This window comes from Gorilla gorilla, chromosome 5, assembly GCF_029281585.2.
Source record: "Gorilla gorilla gorilla isolate KB3781 chromosome 5, NHGRI_mGorGor1-v2.1_pri, whole genome shotgun sequence".
NCBI classification, from domain to species: domain Eukaryota; kingdom Metazoa; phylum Chordata; class Mammalia; order Primates; family Hominidae; genus Gorilla; species Gorilla gorilla.
Window position 1 is genome coordinate 168,470,185 of NC_073229.2, and position 15,216 is coordinate 168,485,400.

The window sequence follows — 15,216 nt, forward strand, 5'->3', positions numbered from 1 at the left end:
TTTCCATATTGCTGGTGATGATGGGAGTGTTTTCTCTGAGACATTTTACACTTGTGGTATATTTAGCTCACTAGTAATGAATTACAAATGCAAGGAACTTGGAATCCTGAATGAGTACTAGGAGCGAGCCGACTTTCAAGCTGAAATGGTCTCTTTCCAACATTTTCTGGCTGATACACCACTTTTAATAGTAAGTGGCTTCCTTCTGCTCTTCTCCATCACTTGCCACCATGGATGGCTGTTGTGGTAACATGGACCCTTACAGAATCTTAGATCTGGTAGATGCTTTAAGGGGCCAACCAGTCCGGTTATTTTCCCCTATCCCTGAGGAATCCCACTCAAGGAGGGAGAAAATGATTTTCTCAAGATGCAACTGTTCCTATGAGATGACTAGGGGTCCAAACTTGGCATTCTTTCTGCGTCTCTAGGCCACCTGGACCTGAAGGACAGTTCTGACTTTCCTTCAAATCTCATGCCGTTGTTGATGCTCATCTGGTGGATTTGTACCTGAGAAGGGATGTTTTGGGAGGGATTTTAGGCTTCTGTCTGCTGTGTGAAGTCGGGGTTTTGTGAATATTCTGTAAGAGATGTGACGCCTGTGGATGAAAGCAGACAGATCAGGCTTGGAGTCTAAGTTTTAGAGACAGAAAACAGGGAGGGGGTGAAGGAGAGGGGAAATGGGAGGAGGAGAAGGAGGAGGGGTGCCAGGATCATTTCTTTTCCTGTTACGCATTTTCCTTTTGGCGGGAGAGAGTGAGAAAGCTCCTGAATGTAACTGGAGCTGCTGAACTGAACTGGTCAGAACCTGTCCTAATTTGTGTAAAAGAAATGCTGTGGTATTTATTCTTCCAGAGAAGCCCACATAACACAACCAGGGCCTGCTGGCTGCCCTTGAGGTTCTGCAGAGCTTGGTTTTGGTGTCTTCTCTGAGCCTGTTTTCTGCTGAGGCAGCCCCTGGGTGTTGCCCACTGGCCTAACTCCCTCCAGGCTCGACCTTTCCCCTCTCATCAAAGCTCTTTTTTCCCTGGATTTTAATGGTTGGCTGATTAAAGCAGTTCATAGTAAGGTGTTAATTATAACTCTTTTGGGTGGTTATGTGCATATATTCACAGAGTTGTTACAGAAGTAAGGGGACTGGGCTGCTCATGGTGGCTCACGCCTGTAATCCCAGCACTTTGGGAGGCCGAGTGGGTGGATCTCCTGAGGTCAGGAGTTCGAGACCAGCCTGGCCAACATGGCAAAACCCCATCTCTACTAAAAATAACAACAATTAGCTGGGCATGGTGGCGGGTACCTGGAATCCTAGCAACTCGTGAGGCTGAGGCAGGAGAATCACTTGAACCCGGGAGGTGGAGGTTGCAGTGAGCCGAGATCACACCATTGCACTCCAGCCTGGGCAACAAGGGCGAAACTCCGTCTCAAAACACAAAACAAAACAAAACAAAGCAAAACGAAACAAAAAACAACGGAAGTTAGATGGGGCTGAATTTCCAACTGCTAGGCTAGATCTAGGACAACACTGTGAGGGAAATCAGAGTGTAATACATTCCGCAACCCCACCTGTCTGCTATCGCAACCCCACCTGTCTGCTATCGCAACCCCACCTGTCTGCTATCCTCCCTTTGCAAGCCCAGGGCCTTGATGGTTCAAGGATGAGTCTTTCTAGAAAAAAGGGGGAGAAGTTTCTTTCCTTTTTTTTTTTTTAAACAAAAGAAAAACAAACATGTTTATTAAGATATGCGTAGTGCATACACATGGGAGTACCCAGACATGAGTAATTCAAAGGGTTGGTTAGAACTGGGCTTATCTAGCATCTTAACAAAGGAACGATAACTTTTTAGAGAGGTGATGAAACAAAGGAAAATGACTTTAAGCTTCCAGGTGTTACCAGAAGTTTCATCAAATCAAGAATATTCTTAGGAGTGTCAGGGGTGTCTAATAGTTGAACTGTTAAGTAACTCTTAAACTTGTCTCTTGGGAATTTCTCCTTTTAGAGTTGTTTTGTATTAAAACCAAGGAAATAAATATCTTTATTTGTTTTAAAAATAGTATCTTAATTTATTAATTTTGTTTATTTTGCAAAGTCTTTTTAAGGAAATATTATTTCCTTTTACAATGAGTAAAAATACATTCATTCAGAACAAAATATAATTGTTTCTTGGTGCATCAGATGTTTATATCTTATGATAGTGATCTGTTAATAGATCAGGGTTTTTATTCTTTATCTTCATCCCCCCTTCATTGCCCCCATAGACTCCTTTGGCAGTTTAGTGAAGCCAGACAAATTTTTTTTTTCAGACAAAGTCTCGCTCTGTTGCCCAGCCTGGAGTGCAGTGGTGCGATCTTGGCTCCCTGCAACCTCTGCCTCCCAGGTTCAAGCGATTTTCCTGCCTCAGTCTCCCTAGTAGCTGGGATTACAGTTGCAAGCCACTGTACCCAGCTAATTTTTTGTATTTTTAGTAGAGACGGAGTTACACCATGTTGGCCAGCCTGGTCTTGAAGTCCTGACCTCAGGTAATCCCCCTGCCTCGGCCTGCAAAAGTGCTAGGATTACAGGCGTGAGCCACCGCACCTGGCCTTTTTTTTTTTTTTTTTGAGATGGAGTCTCACTCTGTCACCCAGGCTGGAGTGTAGGGGGTCGATCTCGGCTCACTGCAACTTCTACCTCTCGGGCTCAAGCGATTCTCCTGCCTCAGACTCCCGAGTAGCTGGGACTACAGGCGCATGCCACCACGCCCAGCTAATTTTTGTATTTTTAGTAAAGACAAGATTTCACCATGTTGGCCAGGATGGTCTCGATCTCTTGACCTTGTGGTCCGCCTGCCTCGGCCTCCCAAAGTGCTGGGATTACAGATGTGAGGCACCGCACCCAGCCTGACGAATATTTTTAAATGCATAAAATAGAGTACATGGCATTCCATGCATACAGTTACCAAAATACTGAAAAAGTCTGTGAGAGAGTAGTATTTGCTGTTTCATTAGTGTGTTCAGTAAGAACTTCTAGCATCTCTAACCTCTCTACTCTTCTGAAATAACAACGAGCCAAATGGTATTTTCAAGATAACTGCTAGAGTTGTAAGGTGATGTGAAAATGGTTATGATTTTTGCTGGTGACACAGTCAAAGCTACCACTAATAATGTGTTTTGTGATCTGCCATCACAATGGAAGGAAATGCAAATTTCTGTTAGAGGTCAGTGAAAAGATCTAGTTGCTTTTCCTGTCCAAGTTCATGGACCCCCTGCCTGGTAATAACCCCTGATAAAGATGATGGCTTAAAGTGAGTATTTGTTTCCTTAAACCTCAGCAGTGGCAGCAGTGTGCCACAGAGTGTTTCAAAAGAGACAACAATTTTAAATGGAAAGTAGTCTTGGGTGAATGCCCCATATGCCAGGCACTGCACTGGGTGTAGTTGACAGAACTGATGAGCTCTATGATGGCATCTGGCCTCTTGAGTGTGTAGACTAGTACGAGAACCAGACATCAAATTGCAGAGCATACAAATAGTTGTTTAACTGCTTAGAGGGTAGACATTCTGCAGTGCTGTCATGGCAAATCACTTGGGGACTTCATAGGGACCTGGAATGAGTGATAGTTTGAGTGGTCAGGGAAGGCCTTCTTGAGGAAGCTATTCAAGTCCATAGTTCAAGGTGGTGGAGGGCACTGGCTGAAGGCAGAGCTGTGTGCAGGCTCTAAGCTGGCAGAACTTGGCCCACAGAAAGCGTGATTGAGGCCGGTGATTGGGAGTGAAGTGAGCAGAAGGCTGTGGATTAAAATTGGCAGAAAGATGCAGTCTGCATTTCACTCAGTAGTATTTCTTATCCTGATTGAAGGGGCATGGTTTACCTCTTAGTTTGAGGGCATGTATTATTTAGTGCATTAATGGATGGATCCCTAAAAGCATTAGGAATTAGTTTGGAGTATGTAGGTTGAAAAATAGGTTATAAAATTGATGAGAACAAGCTCTCTTGCAAGAGTTAGAAACATAAAAACAAATTTTTCTAAATGCTGAATTCCTTAACATTTTTCCTCACTCAGATTTCTATTTGGCTTGAATCTAAGGAAAACCTGAGAAGAGAGAAAGTGCTTGGCTTCTCTGTATACCGAGCAGTTTCAACAGTGGTGTTTGTAGAAATGCATACCTTGCTGTTCCTAGGCAGTTAAGTGTTGTCACACGTCTTCAGATTTTAAGGCGACAGGCTCCACACCTGGCACAGGCTCAGACAGAGCAGACCAGGATTGGGCTATTCACAGAGGCAGGAATGTGACCATTCTGGTCTGGGCAGTTGGGGAGGAACTCATCTATCCACGGTTCCCATACTGTTTGGCCCTGTTTTTCAATTTGACTCCATCAAAGCACATTCTCCAGCCGAGGGGTACACATCCCTTTGTGACTTCAGAAATCATGCACTGTTGGTTTGGGAGTCTTAACTACATTTGGAGGACACGCTGAGCTGACGAGAAATGGAAGTGAGATCTGAATCCACAAACGGAGACGGCAGACAGTCACAGGCAGGTAAAGACTCATTGAGAATGTGGCTACTTAAATTTTGTCCACCTGTTCGTTGAAAGGAGGCCGAGGCATGACTCTCCGCCAATAATTAGTGTGAAAATTACTGAGTTAACAGATTCTAAATTATTTTGTCCTCTGGGTGACCTAGGAAGTTTTTAAAAGACGTTTTTTCTTAATAATGTTATGAAATAAGATAGTTACATGTAAAGAATCTAACAAGGTCAGTCATTAAAAACATTTTCTAAATATGATTTATTCTGCTTACTAGCCTTGTAAATCATCTAGGATAGGACCACTGTCAGCCTCAGAGCCTGGCACAGAACTTGGCACTTAATGCGTGTTTGTTGAATATGAATGGATTGGGTCCAGTGTCTAATGATACGCTGTGAAAGTTATTCCATCACTTCTCCGTGATGGAAAAAGATTTGCCGAAAAGTGTCTGTTGTATGAAAGTCATATGGGGTAGAAATTAAACTGTAAATGAGTTAAGGAGCTGTAACCTTGGCGCTATTCCAAATCTCCAACAATTGAGTAGTTAATTAGTGCCCCTGCATCCATTTAATTTGTCCATTTATCTCTTGGTTCGTTCACTGTCATTTATTTCTCTCTGCTGGTGCCAAGTTACGTGATAGGCTGCTGCGAGGCAGACAAGCAAGATCTCTGCTTGCAGGCTTTCAAACACAGCGATTCAGCAGCGTGGTAAGACATGTGCTCATGATACATACTATGTGCTGTGGGACCACACGTCAGGAAGGATAAACTCCCGGAGTTTTGCTCTTCCTCAGAGGGTCAAGGAATGTTTCCCAGAGAAGTGACTTGCAAGGTGGTAGAGAGGAATGTGGAAGGGAGGAATTCCAGGCTGAGGAGAAAGTGTTTGGAAAGGCAAATGTTCAGTGAATCATATGGTGAGATGCCATTTTCAAATGTATAATGCACCTCCTTGCTCACTGTCCATCATTGCCCCATCCAGCCACACTGGTCAGCTTTCAGCTCTGGGAACAACCTCTGTTTATAGGGTCTTTCCTCCACCTGGAATACCGGCCCCCAGCTCTTGGCTATCTCCTTCTCCTCCTTCTGGGATTGGGCATTGGATGAAATTGCACCTGCTCAGAGAAGCCTGTCCTGACACCCACCTGAAGTAGATTTTGTGCTATATTCTCCACCATCCACACTTGTCACCATTGCTCATTGCTTTTGTTCACTTGTTTGTTTACTTTAGTGTTGATAGGTCCCCAAGACTGTGCTCTCCATATGGGCAGGGACCAAGGTTGTCTTGTTCACGATTGTGTCCATAGTGCCTTGTATGGTGCCTGTTCTGTAGGGATGATAGATCCTTGTGAATGAACGAATGAGTGAATGAATGAATGAAAAGGCAGAGTCACTTAAAAGAACAAAAGCATTTGTAATAGACTTGCTATTCCTGTTTATTCTTTGAAATTTGAGGTAATTCTTAACTAGCCACTTAGGGTCTCCATTAAGAACCCTAGTCAAGACCTTTGGGTATTACCTCAAAGTAAAACAAAGTGGGAGTATTTTGGATCTTTGGAAGTTAACTTGAAAAAATCTAAGGATTCTTTAAATTGAATATATAGGGAAGAGAGAACTCCTACTTAGAATACTTAAGTTACAAACACAAGAAAAATTCATAGATTAAAAAAATTGAACAAAGAGTATCATTAAGTCAAACCGTTTTTAATAGTAATTTTGTAAAGTTATTTATGACACTATTTTTTATGTATATTCTCAGTTCTCTAAAACCTCCTGATAATTTTGGTGATTTACTCTTATCTGTGCTTTGAACACTTTATTCTTATAATTAATATCATTATTTTTAACTTACTGAAACCTTTCAACTTATGTAATCAGTAATGTTCTCACGCTGATATTAACTTTTTATTTATTTATTTATTTATTTATTTATTTATTTATTTATTTGAGATGGAGTCTCATTCTGTCACTCAGGCTGGAGTGCAGTGGTGTGATCTTGGCTCACTGCAACCTCCACTTCCCGGATTCCAGCGATTCTCCTGCCTTAGTCTCCCAAGTAGCTGGGATTACAGGCTCCCACCACCACACGTGGCTAATTTTCGTATTTGTATTTTTAGTAGAGATGGGGTTTTGTCATGTTGGCCAGGCCTGTCTCGAAGTCCTCACCTCAGGTGATCCACCCACCTCGGCCTCCCAAAGTGCTGGGATTACAGGTATGAGCCACTGAGCTCAGCCTGATATTAACCTTTTAATTCAATACAGTATTCCCAAAACAGACCTTCTCCCATTGATGGGCTCATTTTTATTGCTCTTTGTTCTCTACTGATTCTGTCAGTTTTTAGAGCCCATAAAATAGCTTCATTTCTATACCGTCTTATCCACATTCAGATTTTTCATATAGCATGTCACACACAGCATAAGACATTTTCCATAACATATTATGAATTGATGATTTCTCTCATGTTGAAGAAGATTATACAGCAACACTTATCTTGTAAATTCTCTTATAATGCCAGGTAAAAAAATGTTATGTGAAATGGCACATTGAAAGAAAGGAAAATCTAAAGGTGGATTGCTTAAATGATTGTGATTGTTTTTCCCATTGGATCTTCTGCAGATGAGAACTCCCTTCATAGATCACCCAAGGGGTGGCAGATCGGGCTTCTCAGTTTCACCCGGGGTGGACGGTTTGCATCTCTTGATGTGTTCATCAACAACATGATGAAGCCAGTGTCCTTGGCTACTGATTCCAACCTTTTGTTCTCTTCTTGGAGAAATGGGGAAAAAGATACACTTATATACTAGTGTAGATTTTGGTTATCTCTATTTGTGAAGAAAATTTTTTGTTTACCTCTCATTTTATTCATTCGTTCAGTAAATATTTATCCACCCACCTACTATGTGCTAGGCACTGTGATAGTCACTAGGCATTAAAAAAGTACATTGATGATCGATGCTAAGATTATTTTCAAACTATTTTAAGAGAGGACTCCTAAATTAAAAGAAATTGTGTATCAACAGACAAATGCCCTTTTATTTTTTTCCCTACAAAATTGCTGCTGGCTAGAGAATGATGATGATTTGCACTTCTGACATCATTGCCTAATGTTGGGTTTCTGTGCCTGGGCTCTTTATGCTGTGGAGGCAAATGGTGCTTTGAGTGTCTTAATTTCACCGGAATGCTGCACCTGTTGCTGGCTATTCTTGCATATGAAATCCAGACCCTAGAGTCACTTGCTTTCATTTCCTTTTCCTCCTTCCTCTTTCCGGTGTGTGTGTGGGTGGGTGGGGGTGGTGAGGCAGGGTGGGGGCGGCAGATTAGTAGCTTCTGTGAAGAGTAACCACCTTCCTGTTCCGTCAAGGCTATGACTTTAGCGCCCCCGGGAGTGGTAGTGTTGCGTCACTCTGTCATCTGTCGCCGAAAGACTCATAATCCGGGCAGCCTCAAGAGTTTGAGGCGTGGGTTTGTGCCCGAGTTTGGGGTTCTAGGGGAGGGGTGAAGTGGAACAGGCTTTCAGCAGCTGCTGCCGCCACCTGATACCTGGAACCTTACTGCTGTTGAGGAACATGTATTTCCTCTTGGCTTCATTTGCTGTTTGGCTATGACTGAGGAAGACAGGAGGTATTGCATAGTATCATTTACTTTCATAAACATAACTTTGACATCTCTAGGCTTCATGTTGGTTCAGGCAATGCTCTCAAAAGCCAGGGAGCTGCTTTGCAAGATGCATGCTATGGCTGAAGGAACGGCTCAATAGCTGGGACCTGGCCCTGAGGTTTAAATCCACTCACAGCACGAATTTGGTGTTTTACTTTGTGTCCTGAAACCTCAATAACCTCATTTTTCAAGTGAGAGTTGAAATATTGGCACAACTTAACTTTTAAGAATTTTGAAGGCATCAGTGAAAATAAATTGAATGAACTTTGAAGTTCAGAGATCTCTAAAAGTGAATACAGACCAAATTATATCCTGATGATCAAGTAAGAACATCCGTAGTTCCAGTACTGTAGTTCATTGACGACCTCCAGAAAGTTACGGTAGTCTAACATTCCTGATTTAAAACCAACTTTGCCAAGTTTAATTTATTTATACTTTTATAGATAGACAGATTTACTACTGGACATTCTCTGACAGAGAAAAATTTCATGGAAAGTGAAGTTTAATGTGAAATGGCACATAAGTGGTCCTGACTTGCAAACTCAGGGATGGCTTGTTGACCACTGTCCTGGAATAAGAGAGCCCAGCTTTGTTCTTGTCTTATTTCTGGATCGCCCTTTCTCCTTTGTACCTTCTGACATTGTTTCTGAGTTCCCTCCTCCCATCTGCCACCCGTTCCTTTGCAACTCTGTAGAGCATTTTAATAACAGGTTGTTTGTGCCTGTCTTGCCTCTGTAGCGTTCACTCCCACCTGTTTCCTCAGCCTCTGACTTCTCCTTTCCCCTTTTTGGCATGCTCTGACCTGCCTCCGTAGTTGAACCCGATTCCTGAGGCAATGATATGGCAGGTGCCTCAACTCTCCATCTATAGCACTTGCCTTGCCTGGCCTGGGAACCGGCTCTTTCACTGCTGTATTGCATGGAACAGAGTAGGCACTGCTTAAACCTATCAGCTGCCTGGCTCTCTCAAATGCTCTTTCCAGGAACTCTGGCACTGTAAACCCACTGCTGAATCTTGTGGCTCATAAATAAACTCTCAAGTGATAATTGTGACTTGAATTCTCTAGTTCTCACCTGACCACCTCTTAATATCATCCTGGAACTGTCTTTATATCATCTTGGAAGCCCTGGAGCTGATTTGAAATACCTCTGGTCAGTTCCTCAGCATCAGTTCTGTCTAATGAACACCTAGATTCTTCATTGTCTCCTCACTCTTGGCTCTAAGTTATCACAAGTAGATGATTATGTCTCATTCCCAAGTAGAGATAGGACACATGAGAGTGGGTGGGTGTGCCCATAGTTAGACAGGACTATCTTTGTGTGGTACCAGCTGCGGCAGGATCTACAGATGACTCACACATGTTAATACCCACATCTTCTGAGTGGCCAACATCCTCAGATTTGCATGTGGGCATTTGCAAGAGGAAGCACACAGATGCTGTGATCAGGGCTGAGATGCCTACAGGTGTGTCTGCTGGGCTGCGGCAGGTGGTGGCCAGTGGAAGACAGGTTGTAGGTAGGGAAAGTGTTGCCTCATGGAGGGTGATCCTGATATGGTGGGAACTTCAATCCAGACTCCGACATTGCCACGGGCAAGCTGGATGACAGTAAACAACCTTCAGGGCTTGGGGACGTCAGCACACTCACCTGTGGAGAGCCAGCCAGAAGACAGGCAGTGGCACAAGTTTTCTGAGGTAGAGATTGTGACTGTAGGTGACCAAGGAACAAAATATTATGAAGACCACATTGGGGTTCATAGGCTGGTGGCCCTGTAGGACACTTGGTCACATTTTTTTTCCTGCCAACACCAAAGAATAATTTCTAGGTGTCTCTTCTTCACACCTTCCCATGAAGCTTGAAAGTTCTAGAGCTCACCAGAAACTAGAAAAATTTTCCTTACTATGACAGCAAGTGTGCTTCGAGAAAACTCACTAGCTGACCTTTGTTCCACAGCCCAGCAGGTTGCCACCTGATTTATAAAAACAGATTATGGAGACAGTCCAGAAAAATTACTCCCTCTTTCTTTTTTTTAAAGTAATATTTTAAAATTCCTTTCTTTTTGAAGTATTTGGGTTGTTTTATCAATTTCATTCACTGTTGCCTTAAATGACAATTCTTGCCTCCCTGAAGAACTCTTGGCCTTCCTTCCTGCCACTACAGTGAGAAGTTCTAAGCTGGAAAGGCCATCCCAGGGATGACTGCTTTAAGCAGCCAGTCATGTAGGGTTGCGCCTGTGGCCCTGGCAGATTGGACCCTGTTTCTACCAAGTGGTGGCATCACTTGGCTTCCATGTAGTGTTTTTCTGTTCTCCTGCAGATCGCTGTCAGCCACTGGAGGCCTCACCCACTGGGTTCCAGACAGCTGCCACTTCTGTTTAGAAGCAACACTGCCAGTGAGAAACCCTGCCACACACAACACACACACAGACACACAAGAGACACACACAGAGACACACACAGAGAGACACACACACACAGAGACACACACACACACCACACACACACACACACACACACGTGAGAGGAGGGCCACCCTGGGAGGAAACCCTGAATTCTCCCCTCTTAGCACACTCCTTCTATCTACTCCTTCTATCTCCTGATAGAGGGAGAAGCTGTGTGCCCCTATTACTACCTCTCTTTACCTCCTCATTAAGGGCTTTGGTGCGATTATTGTCTCCCTTTTAATCTCACTACTTGCATGCAGCTTTCTTGAGAAAGGTTATAATTTAATCCTGAAATACAACTTCTAGGAGTTTTCCTTTTTATTCATCATTCCAAGTAGGTGTCTTTGTCTGTTTCCACATTAGAAAATGAAACCAATACTTAAATATGATTTCCCCGCTTTTATTGGCAGCTATTTAAGATCTGTGTCTGAGGTCTGGCTCCGTGTGGTTTGGAATACTTTATTGTTATTATTATTATTATTTTGAGATGGAGTCTTGCTCTGTCTTCCAGGCTAGAGTGCAGTGGTGTGATCTCAGCCCACTGCAACCTCTGCCTCCCTGGTTCAAGCGATTCCCGTGCCTCACCCTCCTGAATAGCTGGGATTACAGGCACACGCCACCACGCCTGGCTAATATTTGTAGTTTTAGTAGAGATGGAGTCTTACCATGTTGGCCAGGCTGGTCTTGAACTCCTGACCTCAGGTGATCCACCCGCCTCAGCTTCCTAAAGTGCTGAGATTATAGGCATGAGCCATTGCGCCCAGCCTGGAATATTTTCTAAGCTCTTTGATGATGGTGGCTTCGATTTAACTCTCTCTGACTTAATTTTGTTGATTATAATGTCATTCAATCCCATTAGTATACTCATATGGAAACAAAGGCATGATTTCAGATTTTATTTATATCTTCATGCTTTGGAAAAACAATCTCATGAGAAATCACTCAGCCCATTAAATACCATCCTTGACATTACTTTTTTGGGTTTGCTTGTTTTTAAAACAGTTTTTATTGGCTTTTGCTTTTTATAATTTTTTGAACCATACCAACAGTAGCATAATGAGTATTTTTAGACATGTGCTTTTAAAATCATGTGAAAATTCTTTTAATGTCAACACGAAGAGTTTTGTTTATAATCATTGCTGTGATCAAGAACTGAGGTAGAATTTCCTAGCTGGACACAAATGGGTTAAAAAAAACCCGACATGCTCTTTGATTATTGGATAAGTTGTATTCTAAACAATATTACTCTGATGAAGATATTAAGGGGAGTTAATTAGATTGTGAGGCTCTTGAGGACAGTTGATGCCTTTTCATTTTTGCATTCTTCTTGGGTGCCGTGTAGTTGATCAGTATAGTCATGGGACTTAGTTCTGATTGCAGGGAGCTGTGTGAACTGCATGAAGCAGATGAGACTCCATCCTCGCATGGGAAACCTTTAAGGATTTTGAAGCTGGGCAGGTGCAGGTTAATAGAAAGATCACTCTGGGCTCTGTGGGAGAGTGATTTGGAGAGAAGAGTCCCTAGAGGCCCAGGGAACATTGCAGGTGGCTCTGCCAGGAGACCAGGTAGAAGATGTGGTGAGGGTGGGTGGGAGATGGATGAAACTGTGGATTTCATAGGTACAGATTCATCATCCTTCATCTGTAGCTACACTATTGAAGAAGACCTCCGAAAACCAGAAGGTGTTTTATTTGTAGTTCATTTGGCAAGAAAACTTGAGTTTGACCTGAACTCATTTGGTGTTGAAGCCTGACTTGAACAGCTGGGACTCTTTTAAAGTCCTTATGTATGTCAGGCATCCTTCATAAACATATGTATTTGCTGCAGGGCTATTAATGTGTTTGATTAGGGGAAATTGCCCTGGATCTTGCTGTTTTTTGTTTTCACTGTAATATATGACTTGTGCTATATAACTTTTCTCAAATGGGAAGAGTTCTGGTTCAGCAGCACCTCTGGCCCTAGGGTTTTGGAAAAGAGGTTGTGAAACTCTTTGACATGTGTTTACAGGATAAGGTTGATGAAACTGACTGATAAGAAATGGAGGCAAGATCTATGGAAGAAAAGAACATTTCTGGGAAGACTCAAAAGTTAATGATGACACTGCCTCATTAACATTGAAGGGAAGTAGAACTTTAGGAGGGGTCAGAAATATTCATTAGATAGGCATGATTCATTGAAAAGGATGCATCTTGAATTTTTGAAGTATTGCTTGTATGTGATCTTGGATTGAATTGTAGGCCAGAAAAAGGGGGCAATTGCAGAAATTTGAAAAAGAGCTATAGATTAGTTCATAGTTTTGCATCTATGTGAATTCTCTGGTTTTCATCATTGTACTCTGGTTATGTAAGATGGTCATATTTGAGGAAGTTGGATGAAGGGAACATGAGAACTCTGTGTACTCTTTTTTTTTTAACCACTTCTTTTATAAGTCTAAAATTATTTCAAGATAAAACTTTGAAAAATAAGACAAAGAGGTGTTTGTCATATCAGGGAACGGTATCATTCATGATGCTTTTAAGTAGAGAGTATCTATGAGCAGAAGTCTAGTTTTCTAGGAGAATTCAAAGTCTGGAAGTGCAAATCGAGTAAAATTTCAGTCAGGCCTTCACCCCCTCCCAATTTTTTCTTTTTAAAAAAGCTGACCTGGTTTCTATCGTAAGATTATCTTTTTATATTCTGATCTGAGAAAAATGCTTGACTCTAGCATAATCGTATAAAGAAGAGTTCTAGGCCGGGCGTGGTGGCTCGCGCCTATAATCCCAGCACTTTGGGAGGCCAAGGTGGACAGATCGCTTGAGGTCAGGAGTTTGAGACCAGCCTGACCAACATGGTGAAAGCCGTCTCTACTAGAAATATAAAAGTTAGCCAGGCATGGTGGCGCCCGCCCATAATCCCAGCTACTTGGGAGGCTGTGGCAGGTGAATTGCTGGAATCCGGGAGGCGGAGGTTGCAGTGAGCTGAGATTGCACCACTGCACTCCAGCCTGGGCGACATAACAAGATTGCGACTGCGTCTCGAGAGAAAAAAAAGAAGAGTTATAAAATGGAGAGCTCATGGGAAGTGCCATAACTTGTCCCTTGCATTTAGTCTCCCTGGTGTTGGAGGGTGTGGTTTGGCTCTAGTTCTTGTTGGTAGCTCTGCAGGGCGAGGTATAGGTGTATTAGTTAGGACTGACAGTTATAATATGATGTTCAAAGCCAAGAAGGTTTACAGATAACAGGGAAGAATGAAGAAGATGTGTACCCTTCATGGCCAAGGTCAGCTTGCCTGGATTTTGTGGGGGCTGATGCAGCTGGGTGTATATTTCCTCCGTGGAGAGAGAATTAGTTTCTGAATTCCTTTGCTTCCCTCTCTCGCTTCGACATTACCTCCTGTAGTTTCAGCTAATTTGTTCTGTAATTCTCTCTCCATTCCAAGTCTTTCTTTCCTTTTTTGATGAGAGTAGACCTAGGCTGGCAGCCAGTTGCTATTGAGCTATAATAGAGCTAGTGGTATGAACAAAATTTGATTACTGCTGTCAACACTAGATTGAATAAGAAAGTGCATACCCTAGACAGATACTTGCAACGTAAATGGTCTATTGATTTCACAATAACTAGAAAATGAGGCCACCGTGTAATCTAGCAGAAGAATGGATCTGTGAATAGAGTGGGTCCTGACATTGCACAACAGTTTTCAAAAGCGCCCCCCTATTGATCTTTTTAGAAGAATCTTCAGATAAACCGATTTTAGCTTCTGATTTTCCTCACCATCAAGTGTTTACGGAAACTCCAATGAAGCCTTTGCACTTGTGTGTGTTCAATGGTTTGCTTTTCCTACATAGACTCTAGTTTGGAAGTAATATTGGCTGTTACAGACCTTGTTTGCTCCTGAGCTATCATGATATTTCCACTTAGCTTAATATGAATGTTTTAGAAGTTTCCCACTATGGAAAGTTCTATTTGACATATGAAAGTTCAATGGTCAATTTCATAGTCAGCTCCATGGCAAGAAATAAATAAAACAATGGATTACAGAGTATAGCCTTGGGACATGGGAAATTTTTTAGAAGATGGATGAGTCATATTATTAATACATGTTGCAAGGCCCAAGGCCTTACATCAAAAAATAAGGAAAAAAGTTTTTATTTTTTAAAGTTAATAGCCTTCTGATATTTTCTTTGTTGTACTTTGTATAGTTTTTGTTCTGTTTAGTTTTGGGGGGATCAAAAAATAAATCCTAAAATACAATGTTTTAGGAGAAAGGTAATTAACATCATTGTACATGAATTTGCTCAAACACAGTAAGGTCTGAAAAAAAAAAGATCTCTTTGATGTTGATTTGTTTGAATAATTACTATTCTCCCAGTACTGCACTTTTGAGAGGGAAGGAGAAATTGTTGCTAGTGTCTAGATTTTAACTTGTCTTCCTTGGCTACCTTCAAAATTTGAGATCCTTAATCTTAAATCACATCTGGTCTAACAATTCTTCCTATAAACAGTTATGACTATTTACTGACAAAAGGCTGCTTTTACTGTGCCTGTTTCTATTTCAGAGGAAGACACATAAAGACAAGTGGAAAGAACTGATTTGTAAAGATTGAAATGTCATATTTACATTCAGAATTTCATTTCCTTA

General features: G+C 42.0%; 1 protein-coding gene across 5 annotated transcripts in view; it reads left to right on the forward strand.

Moving 5' to 3' along the window:
• Positions 1 to 15,216, forward strand: part of UTRN (utrophin) — a 562,884-nt gene that overhangs the window by 34,943 nt on the left and 512,725 nt on the right. Inside the window, exon 1 of one of the 5 annotated variants that reach the window (XM_055391790.2) lies at positions 4,368 to 4,514. The exons of the other annotated variants lie outside the window; for them this stretch is intronic. Within the exon in view, the coding sequence (XP_055247765.1) occupies positions 4,463 to 4,514 (52 nt within the window). The 5' untranslated portion in view covers positions 4,368 to 4,462. Of the gene's footprint in view, positions 1 to 4,367; positions 4,515 to 15,216 lie in introns of those variants that run through there. 5 annotated transcript variants of the gene reach the window in all.